The following is a 15,086-nucleotide window of genomic DNA, read 5'->3' as shown; positions in this document are numbered from 1 at the left end:
CAGTAATTACTGATGGACTGCTATGGTAAACCTTTGTAACTAGTTGGGTTCACTGTATTTGCTCTAGTTTCTTAAGGAGGAAATTTTAAAGGAGAGCATTTGCAAAGCACTGTGCTATTCAGTTTTTTTTAAACTGATTTTTCATGATGAGGAAAATGATGAAGTACTGGAATAATAAAAGAAGGTTGCAATTAGAAGAGATTTTCCTGGTGATCCAATAAAATTCAGTGTGATGGCCTTGTCAAGAACTCAGCCTGGCCTTTTCTTCCTAAAACAAATTGGAAATCCTGTTGCCTTCCGCATGTTGTTGAACTACAAAGGCTTGCAGCTTTAGCCAGCATAGCAATGGTGCAATCCAACAATTGCAGGAGGAATATCCACCTGTGTTTAAAAGGAATGTCAGAATATAGGGCCTTTTTTGTCTATGGTCAGCAACAACCTACATTTTATAGATGATCGTCAATGATTTGCCATCAAGCAAGTTTTGGCTGAAGGAGTAAACTATGCAGAAGACTGATAAGAGTTTCCTAAACACCCATTGTGGGGAACCGTTCATATAATACATCATCTATATGTGGTTGTGAAAGGTGGACAATGAGGAAATCTGATAGGAAATAAATCAGCTAATTTTAAATGTGGTGCTGGAGAAGAGTTCTTTAGATATCATGCACTGTTCAACAAATGAATGGTGCATGGAGCAAATCAAGCCTGGATGTTCACTAGAAGCAAAGATGACTAAACTGAAGCTACTGTACTTTAGACTTATGAGACAATGGGACTCATTGGGAAAGAGAAAGAGAAATAATGCTTGGTTAAAGTAGAAATAAAGTATGCCCTACAGCAACCCCAGATCCCGGGGTCGGGGGGGGGGGCATTGTTCACATAGCTGATGCAGCTCACATCTTACCTGCTTTATGTTGCCACCATGCTACTGCCCTTAACTAGCCATAAAGCTTCACACAAGCTCCTGGCCATTGCAGACACCTGGACCAACATCAGAACCGCAAACTACAGAGTCCCCTTGACTTCCCAGGGCAGGTAAAGGCTACTTTAAACCAGAAACCATGTCATACTCACTGGAGGTAGCTGTCCATCATGGAGACAGTCAGCCTTCCACTTGAGGTGAGTACGGACTTTATGGCTAGTAGAAAAGTCCTTACTTGGATGACTTAGGTACAATTCACCACCTGGTTCTTAGAGCCTACCTTCTAATTTATTTTTTGATGCGGGAATAAGGCCAAAATTGTGAACTAATACTCCTTTTCTTCTGAGATATTATCTTTTGTTCTTTTTGGCAGCCTTTTTATGCCTTGTTGGCAGCAGTAAGGTGGCTGATAACCGACCTCCTCATGTAAGTACAAAACTGGGGGAGTTCTGGGGGGAAATCACAACAGTGACTGCCGTTTCATTAGATTTAATCAGTACATTAATCAACAAATGTTTGATTGTATTGAGGGCAAATTATAATTGGCAGGGCTCCAAGTTCAACGTGTGCTTGTGTTTTTTTCATTCCCAACTTATGCAGTCATAGAAAAGGAACAAAAAATGTTAAAGTGGATTTGAGGTTGCGGACAGTCTTAACTGACTCATATAAGCGAAGGGAAAATATAATCACTATGTAAATAGTTTGGTTGGTCTACAACCCATTCACATTACACAATGGTTCAGCTTTAACTGCCATGGCCACATCCTTTAGATTCCCTGGGTTTGTAGATTTGGGCACAAGAGTTCTCTGTATGGCAAAACTAAATAAAACTCACTAAACTGCAAATCCCAGGATTCTATAGGGCTGTGGTTCTCAACCTGTGGGTTCCCAGTTAACCAGCTGTTAGGATTTCTGAGAGTTGAAAGCCAAAACATCTGGGGACCCACAGGTTGAGAACCTCTGCCATGGGATGTCACCAAAGCTGTTACAGTGGAATAATAGCACTATCATAGTGTGGTATTAGATGGTGTTTGTGAATTTTGAGTTGGGGTCCAGAGGATGGAAGTGTCATATATGCTTCATTAATCAAAGCAATATTCTATCATTGGATCTACTTAATAAACTTTCTGGGCCTTTTAATAAGAGGATCTTGACTTGTAAGCCTGTTTCTTTTCTGGCTCAGTGATTTCGCCCAAATGCCAGTAGAACTGGAAACAGACATGTTTTCCCTTTCTCTGCACTGAAAATGCTACAGTGCTTGCAGGGATAAAGTGTGCTGAATTTTTCTGAGTTTTGCCTCATAGTGTGCTGCAAAATGAATCTAGCCTCAGTGCACGTGCTGACTCACCTATACATGTCTTGCTTTGGAGCTCTAAGGAGGGCAAATCCCAGCTTGGCTTTTTATAAGATGGAGGCATTCTAGAGTACCATAATTCCTGTGAGATCCAAGAGGCTTACAACAATTTATCAGAAAGGCAGCCTAATTATCTTCATCTTCCAGATTAGGAGGCATGATTTTTCCAAAACCATATGAATGCAGTATGTTGTGCATTACATATCTATGGAAAAGGAGACCAGAATAACTCATTTCCAGTGAGCATCCACGTCTTAATATACAAATCTACATATTATAGTTGAATTTTCTCATTAGAGCTTGCCTTTTTAGGGCATCTGTTTAGTGTGTGTGTTTGATTATCCCATGGGGTGGGATGCCATCCATCACAAGCCACAGAGAGCTTGCTGTGTCCCTTTAGGCCTTCTGCAACATTTACAACTTCATGAAATCAGAGTTCCTCATTCTCCAGGGAGCCTTCACAAGTACAGCAAGCTCCTCACTGTTGATGTTCATCTTACAACTTCTGAGTAGAAGGGGAAGGGACGGAACCAGCTATTCATGCTGACTATCCTCTTCATCCCACTAAATCACATGGAAAAACAACTACTCAACTAGGACTAAGATAAACATGGGAAAAGGCCTTACAGGAATTACATGTGAAATCAGAAAGTCATATACATATATGAATCTGAGAAGGCAAATCCATCCTTTTTGCCTTGGAAAAAGTACAGTTGGTAAAATCTGCACTGTCTTTACGAGATGATACATCTTTCTTGAGAAATGTTTTCATATACAGATTTGGTATCAATTATACAAAATGCTTAGAACTGGAAGTGCTTTGGATTTTAGATTTTTTCAGATTTTGGAATTCCTGTATTTCCATGTAGATACATAATGAGGTATCTTGGAGATGGGATCTAAGTCTGTCACAAAATAATTTTGTTTCACATACATCTTATACACATAGCCTGAAGGTAATTTTGTACACAATGTTGTTGTGTGTTTTCTGGGCTTTATGGCCATGTTCCAGAAGTATTCGCCCACATCCTGACATTTCGCCCACATCTATGGCAGGCATCCTCACAACCTCTGAGGATGCCTGCCATAGATGTGGGCGAAACGTCAGGAGAGAATACTTCTGGAACATGGCCGTACAGCCCGGAAAACACACAACAACCCTGTGATCCCGTCCATAAAAGCCTTCGACAACACTTTGTAGACAATTTTAAAAATATTTTTGAGCATGAAACAATGTTGATATATATTGAACTTTTAGGAAGCAAAGGTGTCACTGTCTCGGTCACCTATTTGGGCTATTTTGGATTTTGGAGAACTTTGGATTTCAGAATTCCAGATAAGAGATGCTCAACTTGAATGAGTAAACATCATCATTGATCCATATCTTCCATGCACTCATATTAAATATTTTTTGAGTATTGCATTGTTGTAAAATATGTCATAGCTCTGGACCATGCTTTCTCATCACAAAATATAAGTTGAGGGCTTTATATAATGTCATTGGAGTGAGCCCTACATGAGTGGCAGCAGCAAGAAAGGCAGAGTCTTGAGTACATCTGGTACAGCTGAGGTCAATGATTACATTGGGCCCAGATTTCAGTGTTGGATCCAAACACCTCTGAATATGGGACAACAGCCAGCTTCCAAGACTTCGATTGAGACTCGCTTGCCAAGCATATTCCACAGCTGTTGCTGTGCAGCAAAGACCAGCACTGCATTGCCGAGCAGATGGCTTTCAAGGTGACTGAGTGCATTTCCCTCTCAGTCCCAAAGAGCACAATGTTAATGACAGTCTTGCCACAGGAACTGCTAGTAATTTATTTTCAGGTTAAGGCACAATTGTCCATTCTTAAAAATAACAAAAATATTTTTAAGTCACTGGATCAGGTGTGAACTGGAAGGAACTGCAAGGTAAGTTTTAGACTACCTCCGAAGCCTATTAGGTCAAAGTACAGCCAGTCATCCAGATTGGCTGCCTTTGTAACACCTCTACCCCTTCTGGGCTAGTATAAAAACATCTTCTTGTTCTTATTTTGACAGATTCCTTTTGGAGTTTAATATATCTAGCTTCTGGCACACAGACAACTTGGCAGATGGTGAGTATGTAGAATTACAGCCAGCCCACAGCACACAATTTTTGCAGCCACCAGGCTTGGATGAAGACGTTACACATAGTAACATGATTTAGCACAGCTCAAAGGCATAATCACCCTGTTGGCAGTGAGAATGTAGTCTCCAGGTTCCATTTCACCTATGTGTATCCCCACTGGAATACATTGGTGAGATTTGATATTACTGGTTACTATGGCAGCTCATATATATAAGTTATGTTAGGATATACACATGGTGAGAGCCAGCATGGTGCAGTGGCTTGAGCGTTGGTCTACAACTCTGTAGGCCAGGGTTCAAGTCCCCACTTAACCATGGAAACCCACTGGGTAGCCTTGGGCAAGTCACATTGTCTCAGTCCCAGAGGAAGCCAAAGGCAAGCACCCAACCCAGCCTCCATCCAAACAAACATTGTGGAAAACCCCCAGTAATAGGACCACCTTAGGGTCAAAATAAGTCAGAAATGACTTGAAGGTAGACAACAGCAGTATTCACAGGGTGGATGAGAGATTATGGATATCTGCCTGCTGAAACAGCTTACCAGTCCTATTTTCCAATCTCCAATGAGGTATTTTAGTTGAACTGTGCAGCAGTGAGGCACTCAAAGGTCTTTGCTGCTTTGCCTAAAACAGTGTTGGATAACAATCACCTATGGATTAAATGTAATCCTTACTTCCTTTTTGAGCTGTGAAAACTTCATAATTTTTAAATTATATGTGTAATTTTGCAAATATAATTGCACTGTATTCTAAAAGTAGAAAAGTGTAGGCTAACTTTTAACTTGTCAATTCAACTTTCCAAATATTTAAGTCAAGTCCATTTAGTTTTCCATAAAAATTAGGTAAGCATTTCAAAAGAAACAAAATCTAGCAATATGATACATGCAGATGCCCCCAAAGATTGGGAGCCATCAGATTAATCATATAAATTATGTTGCATGGACTTTAAGTGGTGAGAATAGTTATGCCATTAAGCGGTCATAGTAGGGTATATTTCCATCATCATACTGTTCTTTATGTATTTGTTCAACTTATACCCTTCCTTTCTCCCAGTATGGATGCCAAAGCATTTTACTACATACGTTAACACGAATGTAAGAAAACAGTATCTAATAACAGTAAATAATCATAATAAAACATTAATTTAAAAGTGTTAGAAGTATGCATTAAACATAGTAAAAAGGTAAAAACCTCAGCACACCTCATTAAAAGTCCCTTCTGTCACTGCAAGTAAGCAATGACCTTCTTTAAAAAAAAAAAAAGCATTGCCTGTTTTTTAATTCAAAGCTTTCAATTCTGAAATACGCTATGCTTCCTGAAGCGTACTACATAAACCCCCCCTTAGAAGTGAAGAGAGCACTGAAGGAAATAGGCAACTAAAGACGTCACTCATGTAACTACATCTTGGTTAATTGTCAAGCATTTGAAAATTACTTTCATAGATGAGTATTCTTCCATCAATCATTGCTGTCATCAAAGCCATTTCACTATCATGTCATTCTTTCTCTTTCTCCTTTCATTTCCCATCCCTCTCATGTGTGTGTCTACACAATGACATTGTGACAACAACTTGTGAACCTGTCATCATGGATCCTCATCTTCGTCATTTCATTTGTCATATGACCTACACAGCCAAGGCTGTTTTCCATCATGGTAAGTATTAATATAGTAAAACATTCTGGAAACAAAAGCACACCCATAAGTTTTTATTCAAATCGTTGAATTAGAACTAATGCAGTTCCTAATTGTTATTGTTCAGACAGAAACAGAGAAGTATCTTTGCTTAATTAGCATTCAACTGCTCAGGTTTTGGTATAAATAAAACAAAACAAAAATTGGAATATTTATTGACTTTGAAATAGGCTGATCATGTTGCATGTAGAAAGAACAGCAAAACATGGATTTCTTCTACACGGATCTTATTAAAACAAATGAATGTTACATAGCAGCAGAAGGTTGTTCTCAATATAAACTCAGGTAATGTAAATATAGATAATGAAAAATGAATGTAGGTAGGTAGAGATACTTTGCTAGAATGAACACATAAGTCTCCACAAATGTTGCCCTTTAACAATGATCATATTTTCCAAAAGCTCAAGAAGTATAAGGATCATTTGAAAAGCTGGAATGTTTTTAAAATGGATTCAATCCATCGTATTTCCCCTTTACTTAAAAAATATATCAATTGTCTCCACATTATATGAACGTACAAGTCATAATAATAATAATAATAATAATAATAATAATAATAATAATAATAATAATAACAACAACAACACAACACTTTATTTATATTCTGCCCTTCTCCCTGAAGAGACCCAGAGCAGATGACAGTATATATAAAGCAGACAAAGGCAAACATTCAATGACTTCATTACAATCACATACCATGAGACACACAACACAAACAAAGGCAAAGATTTCTTGCTCATCTCTGGCTCTGGGGAGGTACTCTTCTCCATTTTCAAGCCAAGGAGCCTGTGTTGTTAGCTCCTGGTCATGTGTTCCGCATGAATGCTTGCTCTTTTTGCCTCTTCCCACCAAAGCAGTACCTATTTATCTACTCACATGTGCATGTTTTCGAACTTCTAGGTTGGCAGGAACTGGGGCTAACAGCAGGAGCTCATCCTGTCCCACAGATTCGAACTGCCGACTTTCAGGTCAGCTGTTCAGCAGCACTCATTGCGCCACTGCAGCCCCTAAACAACTGGTCACCTGCAATCTCATAATTGTATCCATCTTACCAGGACTGAAAGTTGGCCTGATGACTGGATATATACATTTCAGTGCTGTCTCTGAAGACGGTGCTTAGTAGTTCAAATAATGTTGGATAACGATAATTTTATTTGATTGAGTAGTAATTATAATGTGTTTAAATTCAGCATATTTGTTTGGTAAGAGGGTGAAGAAAACAGGAAGGATATAGGGATTTCCACCCACAAACAAGAAAATAAACAATGCTGTGATTGCATGTTATACAGTTCTCTCCAGGGCTAATTCTACTTACTAGGTGCTGTTCTGAAAATATCAGGAATGTGAACATTCAGCTCAGAAACAAACATGAAAGGGCATTCTTGTACTTTCTATAGATATAAAATTATAAATTCGAATCATTCAGTCAATCAATTGAATGGGGTTGTTGTATGTCTTTCGGGCTGTGTGGCCATGTTCCAGAAGCATTCTCTCCTGACGTTTCGCCCACATCTATGGCAGGCATCCTCAGAGGTTGTGAGGTATACCTCACAACCTCTGAGGATGCCTGCCATAGATGTGGGCGAAACGTCAGGAGAGAATGCTTCTGGAACATGGCCACACAGCCCGAAAGACATACAACAACCCTGTGATTCTGGCCATGAAAGCCTTCGACAACACAATCAATTGAATGTATGTCCAGGTTTGCCTTCGGTAGAATGAAGAACCATCGAAGCATTTCTTGACAAGCGATAAAGGCTCTTTCTCAACAGCAGCAAGCAGAAAGGCTTCTTTGGTTATAATTAACCAAAAATCACCTTATTATATTTGACCAACTTGGGAATGTGTTTTTTTAATAAGATGCAAACAAAAGAGGGTGAAATCAGATAGGAATAAACCTACTGCAGTATCGGAAATGATGCAGAGATTTAAATCTCCGTTCACAAGGGCAACTATCTGTTCAGTCCAAGTATCTTGGCTAATGATGAACCTCTCTTTCCTAATTTTAAAATCACTACCTGATACTGTCTTTCCAAATAAATTTGTCCTTTGCATGTTCCACCTCCTTTTAGTGTATATAATGCTTCAAAAGCATTATGAAACAAGTGGTGGAGGCCAGTTTGATATTTTGCTTCCTTTTGCGGCTTTTACTCCAGCATAATGTTCACAGTCGTCCCTAGAGAGAAGCTGGGGCACGGAGTGGAAATTCTGTGCTCTATCTGTTGTGATGGCAGCACAGCCTCATAGCCCATCATTAGCAGCTGAATGAATTCCTTCCAACTCTTCAGGCTCAATGGTGTGCACTCTTGTCATTGCCGTTGCTATGTACGAGGAACTCCTCGGTCTGTTTGGGGAGAAATTACCTCTGCTCCAGTTCAAAAGTGGTTAGAGGGCAGAGAAAAATGATCTTGCATAAAATCAATCTCTATCATTTTGAGAGCATATATGTCTGGAGTACAATATTTGAATGAAATAGCCAGGATCCTCTCAATCTTCTACGCCTTTACCTTTGCATAACATTTGTGAAGAGGGGGGATTTTTTTTTCATTTCTGTAAGTTCTCCTTCTGCCAGTCTAGACACCAGTTCTAAAAACTCACAATGAAACATAATTGTTTTAAAAGGAATATGGTGAATGTACATACATCTTAACTATCAATAATGACGATTAGGGCTTTTGGAAATGTTCTGGTTGAAGTGGTTGGTATTGATTGTGTTGCTTCCCAGAGCTGTAGCTAAGGGGGGGGGGAGGGTTCATTCTCCCCTCCCAAAATTTTTCAGGTTTTTTTTTAACTTGTTTACTCATGAATGTTAACTGGTTAACCAAATCCCCATGAGTTTCCACTGAAGTTTATCTATCTTGAGTGTCCACTGAAGTTTATTGATGGAGCCTGATTTTTAAATTATTTTGCATTGTGGAATAAAGTTTCAACTCCCCCGCCCCCAAAATTTTTCTAGCTATGGCCCTGCTGCTTCCTATATGCAAATTACAAGAATTACCAATGCTACAAGGGAAAGGTCTGAGGATACAGCTGAATAGTTATGAGGGTCGACTGTGTTTGTGCAGAGAACGAGTCCCACAAAATCCAGACTGAGCATACAGCTCAACCTGAATCCAGCCCATCATTCATAATTACTAAGTTACTAAGGAAAATAACTAGATTATATAAAAGGGGGTGGAAAATGTCCTGGTGGCATATTCAAATATGAAAAACCCTTTCTTTATTGCATGGAAGACTTGAAATGAAACCTTGGGGGAAAAGTGCTGTTTATAATACTAACTGCTGTGTAAAGATAGCCTGCTTCTTCCTTCACATTTTAAAGACTGAAGTAGAGAAGTTACTACATAATCATGCTGTAGGGAAATTTGATGTAAAATGTTACAAAGAGAAGTGAAGGTACTGCCTTGAGAATGAAATTATGGATGATCCTTGCACCACGAAGAACATGTATTTTAACAATGTTATTAACAGATCTGTATGTATTGTTTTGCTTTTATGATTGTATTCTTTGGGTACTAAATTTTGCCAATTTTTGTAAGCAGCCCTGAGTCCCCTCGGGTGAGAAAGGCGGGGTATAAATGTTGTAAATAAATAATAACAATAAAATCAGTCATTTGAATGTTAAGGCCATGGTTTTCACATTACCTGTGACGTGGCAACTGCTTCCTAATGTTTGCTCTCCAGTGGAAGTAAAGAAGATATACAATTTTATAGTTTCCACAAGTTGTGGAACAAGATGGCAGAATATCAAAATTTATGATAACCAAAGGCTTAGATTGGTCTGGAACCAGTGTTGTTAAAGCAGTTGTACTCAGGCCATATAATGTAAGTTCACTTTCTTGGTTGCATTACAGCTTCTGAATGGTGATTTTGGAGTATTCACTCTCTCACAGTCTAATCTAACCGATACAGAGCATGTACATTATCCTGAATTTCTTTGTGGAGGACTGAGAGATTTAGAAAAAAACAAGCATGCTTTTTAAAACCAAAGATCAAGCCCTTATATTGAAGATCCCAGTGAGTGACACAAACCCACAGTATATGGCATTTGCAATATCTTTGCCCACTCTGCAGTATTCATTACACAGAAGAGAATGTGTCAGCACTCGCTTTGTGTATCAGGCCAGTGCCCAGCAACTGTCCAGAAGCTTCAAGGCAGTCTTGTTTCTGTACAAAGATACTTACTAGGCTTGATCGATCCATGAAAAATTTGATTCTAAACTCGTTTCAAAACTAGAGGGGGCAGTTTTTCGTTTTTGTTGCTAATAACGAATTTGGCCCCCAAAAATTTTCGAAATTAACAAAAATTCGTTATTTTCGAAATTAATTCGTTAATGGCGGACGCGCATGCGCGGTGGCCCAAAAACAGCCCAAGGGGGGGGGGACTTAGGGGGCTCTCCCGCCCTCATTTTTTGAGTGATCTTCTTCAAACTTGGTACAGTGGTAGAACACATTTAACACTGATAGCTCACCAAAATGTGGAACGTTTCCCTTATCCTCTGATGTTTGGCAAATTTTCATAGCTTTTATAATAAACCTTTTTTTAATAATTGCAGTAATCTGTTCCTGGTTTGAAAGTCTTATTTCCTGTTAAATTGGGTTGTCTTTACTGTGAAAGTCATTGTCCTACTTCAGAAACTTTGTTTTTGTGGCTGAAACTTTGTTAAATTGGTGTGTGTGTGATATATATTGTGTATATATATATATATATATAGTCCCTGCTTTTGTGTGTGTGTGTGTGTGTGTGTGTGTGTGTGTGTGTGTAGGTAAAGGTAAAGGTATCCCTTGACGTTAAGTTCAGTCATGTCTGACTCTGGGGGTTGGTGCTCATCTCCATTTCTAAGCCCAAGAGCCAGTGTTGTCCATAGACACCTCCAAGGTCATGTGGCCGGCATGACTACATGGAGTGCCATTACCTTCCCAGAAACACCCAGAAAATGGGAATTCCAGACAGGAAACAATCAGGGCCAGCTAATACCTCCCAACAAAGGATTCCCCCAGGTAGGAAGCAGCCAGGCTTTGAAGCTGCAAGGCTATTCAATGCTAATCAAGGTGACCAATTGCAACATTCACACTTGCCTCCCACAGACAAGAGTTCTTTCTCCCACCCTGGACCTTCCACAGATATATAAACCCCACTTGCCTAGCTTCGCACAGACGTCAAAACCTCTATGTCTGCCACAGATGTGGGTGAAACGTCAGGAGAGAATGCTTCTGGCACATGGCCATAGAGCCCGGAATACATACCACAACAGTGTGATCCCGGCCATGAAAGCTTTCGACAACACAACCACAGTATCCATTCAAGTTCATGTAGCGTGGTATGGACTGGAGACCTGTATTGGGGGGAGGGAGGGTGCGAATCTGGGCCCCTGGGAGCAGCCGAGGACGGGCCTGGCCCACACCCCCTCGCATCCCGGGCCTCTTCCTTCCTCTTCCTTTTGTTATTTAAACTAGATATTGTGAAATTATGGTGTGTTTTTTTTCATGCGTGTTCTGTGTTCAAGATAGGGAGACCAAAGAGGAAAAGCAAGGGAGGGACGGAGGCCCCAACACTTCCGGCTCCCATGCGAACTCCCCCCTTGTGTGCCTTGGAGGGTGGAGCATGCGCACTGGCTCTCCCTTTCTCTATGGCTCTTTTCAGGTCGCTTGGGAACCCGAAGTGCCTCCTCCCTTTGCCTTTGTGTCCAAGAAGGAGAGAAGGACATTGCAAGGTTTGCATTGAGGGTGTTTCTCTGGTGGGTTTGGCTTGGAAGGGGGCTCATTAAGGCCCAATTAATTAATGCACTGAGCTGAGGCGAGGCGGCGGCGGCCATTTCCCCCCTCCGTCTTCCTCCTCCTCCTCGGCCTCCTTCCCCCTCGCCCCCTCCCATTGGCTGAGCCTCCCATTGGCTGAGGGGCAAAAGGAAAGGAGTTTGGGTGCTTTGCAAAAGCTCTTTTTTCTTAACGAAAAAAACGAAGAAATTAGAAAAAATGGCCTCTCGCGATTCGAAACCGCGATATCCAGACGTGTGGACAACCAAGGTTCGATATTGCTTCAAAACAATCGAAAATAACGAATCAATAACGGTAAACGGGGAAAACGAATTATTTGAGCAAGCCTAATACTTACAAAATAGCAAGCCCACTGTTACTGTTTTCATCTATTACAGTTGATAATTGATCCAACCCTACTGTTCCCTTAATCTGATTCTCCCAACAAATACATGCATATATTATTTAGGGCACCTTCAGGTGTGATCTATTTACATTATTGATGTGCGGTGTCTTTACACTATCATACCTTTGTATACAGAGTTATTCATATTATTATAGCAAGAAGCATATTGTCTTTAATAGAAATACATTTGTTCAGAAATAAGAACCACTCTGATAAAACATCCTTTTTTATTCAAATGAAAAGTGGAAAGTTTTGATTCTAGGTTGGAAAACATGAGAGAGAGGCAATTTTGTTTATGTATTGCATATATGGAATATGGTAAACAGGGCAATCCAATCCTGTATAATGCAAATGTTGAGTGCTTTTCCATGAGGACTGATGGCACACCTCCAGCATCCCTCCTTTCTCTCTTCCCCAACATTAAAGATCTGAATCAGACATTTAACCTGATGGGATGGGAGTAGATCCAAAATCCACTGCCCCCCACCCCCTCTGCCCTTGAAGATAGAGATCCATTATGTGATCCTCTCCATTTCCCAGAGAGAGGTGGGAATCCTGAGGAATATCAGTATTTGTTGTACTATACTTCCCATCATTCTTGTCACTGGCCAAGCTTCCCACCCCAATGCATAAGGTTAGGCTCTTACACTTATGAATTTGCAATTTCTAAGACAGAGAGATTTCTTACATAATTAGGACCAAAAATAAAAACCAGTTCGTCTTAAAGATGCTGCTACATTTTTTTGTTTCAGCCTCTCTCCTTAGTATAATAAACAGCATTTAACTGAAATTTGGAACTGTAATAATCTTTTTCCCGTCTCCTTTGAAACCACAGTTATGAAGCTAGAATTTTTTCCACATTTATACAATATGTGTCTTTAATGGATACTGAATTTTCACTTGTCCAAGCTTTTATTTGCAACTTCACATGTTGTAACTTTCTAGCAATGGAAACCCTGTCTCAGGTAGCTCCTTATATTCCTCTTTTGCCTGGAGAAGGTCCACAGTCATGTTCCAGGACATCCTCATAGACTGGTTCTTTTGCGCCACCCAGTGGCATCTAATATCCATGTGCTTCATTTTAGAGGTCAATTACCTTCTGCTGCCTTTTAGTACATCTTTCCTGCCCCCAATCTATCTCAAGTCCCAGCTGTATCACTTGTCTGACTTTTTCCGCTCTGCCTTTTTTTTTCTGTTGCAGCTCACAAGCATAAGAAGCATGACATGCTGCAGCCTTGTGATACAGAATACCCCGTGTTTGTGTATGAACCTGCGATCCAAGAAACCAATGGGATCATTGACTGTGGAGGATGTCAGAAGTAAGAAATGTGCTGCCTTCCCCCTCCTCACTCTTTCCTCTTAAGTTTCCCAGGTTAATTTGCTTTGAAAACTGCCGAAATATTCCTTGTGACCTGATTCAAAACGTCCCATTCCTGTCCACTTTAGTGTGCTCATCCCAGTATTGCAATGTTTGTATGATCCATTTCTTGTTTCATTATATCTAGCTTCACCCATTCCATGTTCCTAAATGTTGTGCAGTTTCTGACCTTTCTTTAGTCTATGAGCACGTCAACTGATTAATGCCTTTTCAGCTTGAGTCCAGTTAGCCAAAAACACTACTTGTAGTTGCCCTTTGCTGTACTTCATTGAGTGCCTGGGAGTTTCATCTTCTAGCACTATCTCTTGTTTCATTTTAGATTGTTGCATTATAGGGTTTTCATGGTAATAGACATTCAAAAAGGATTTGTCATGCCTCCTTCTGCAGTATTAGTAAAACCTGTATCACATGCCACAGTGGTGCAGTGGCACAACTGCTGACCTGAAGATTGCCGGTTCGAATCCAACCCAGGGAGAGCTCAGATGAGCTCCCTCTATTAGCTCCAACTCCATGTGGGGACATGAGAAAAGTCTCCCACAAGGATGGTAAAAACATCAAAACATCTGGTGTCCCCTGGGCAACATCCTTGCAGACGGCCAATTATCTCACACCAGAAGTGACCTGCAGTTTCTCAAGTTGCTCCTGATACGAAAAAAGGGAAACCCTACCAGTAGCACCTAGTATGACACAATTATTTGAACAACTTTATCCAAAAGGATCTCCTTAAAATACCTCTGAATTGTTTGGACAGGGGCCTTATATGCTACAGGGCTCTGCCTTGTGCCTTTTGCTGTTCAATATTTTTATAATGACTTTGGGAAAGTGGTATTAGGAATGCTTGTCAAATTTGGAAAATATATTATGCCCAGACAAATATCTAACATCACAAACAACAGAATCGAAATTCAGAATGTTCTCAAGAGCCTGGAATACTGCATTTAAACAAACAAACAAAAAAGTAAACAAACAGAGATAAATTATGTTCAGTAAGTAAATAGAAGATGAAGTTAATGTTCATGAAGGATCTATATATCTGAGTAAATGACAAGCTATGAACTTGTTTAAAAGGTTAATGAAAATTTAGCAATGAAGCCAACTGCCGTAGGAGGTGATTGCCTCTCTGTCACTTGGGGGATTGAGCAAAGACTATCCAGTTATGTTGAGGGGGTCTCAGAGCTGCCTGCTGCACCCCAAACTGGGCACAGAGTAGGGTGTACACTTTCATCTCAAAATGCATATCAAACACACCACATGTTATCATGACATAAAAAGTAAAGGTTTCCCCCTGACATTAAGTCTAGTCGTGTCCAACTCTGGGGGTTGGTGCTCATCTCCATTTCTAAGCCAAAGAGCTGGCATTGTCTGTAGACACCCCCTAGATCATGTGGCCAGCATGACTACATGGAATGTCATTACCTTTCCGCAGAAGCTGTACCTATTGATCTACTAACATTTGCATGTTTTCAAAC

At 40.2% G+C, this 15,086-nt stretch overlaps 1 protein-coding gene and 1 non-coding gene across 5 annotated transcripts in view; one reads left to right on the top strand and one right to left on the bottom strand.

Annotated features, from left to right (window-relative positions):
* The window catches only part of cacna2d4 (calcium voltage-gated channel auxiliary subunit alpha2delta 4), a 228,961-nt gene that overhangs the window by 206,178 nt on the left and 7,697 nt on the right, over nucleotides 1-15,086 (top strand). For all 4 annotated transcript variants that reach the window (XR_010006905.1, XR_010006902.1, XR_010006904.1 and 1 more), the window contains 4 exons: nucleotides 1,299-1,351; nucleotides 4,320-4,375; nucleotides 6,020-6,040; nucleotides 13,441-13,558. Coding sequence is in view for 1 of the 4 variants with exons in the window: in XM_008110464.3 (XP_008108671.1) it covers nucleotides 1,299-1,351; nucleotides 4,320-4,375; nucleotides 6,020-6,040; nucleotides 13,441-13,558 (248 nt within the window). In the remaining 3 variants the exon portion in view is untranslated. The remainder of the gene's footprint in view (nucleotides 1-1,298; nucleotides 1,352-4,319; nucleotides 4,376-6,019; nucleotides 6,041-13,440; nucleotides 13,559-15,086) is intronic.
* Nucleotides 3,597-3,660, bottom strand: LOC134299824 (small nucleolar RNA SNORD113/SNORD114 family). Its single transcript, XR_010007064.1, has one exon. It is a non-coding gene; the product is annotated as a small nucleolar RNA SNORD113/SNORD114 family (small nucleolar RNA).

This window comes from Anolis carolinensis, chromosome 5 (genome assembly GCF_035594765.1).
Source record: "Anolis carolinensis isolate JA03-04 chromosome 5, rAnoCar3.1.pri, whole genome shotgun sequence".
Lineage (NCBI taxonomy): Eukaryota > Metazoa > Chordata > Lepidosauria > Squamata > Dactyloidae > Anolis > Anolis carolinensis.
This window is presented reverse-complemented; position numbering and strand designations above follow the sequence as displayed.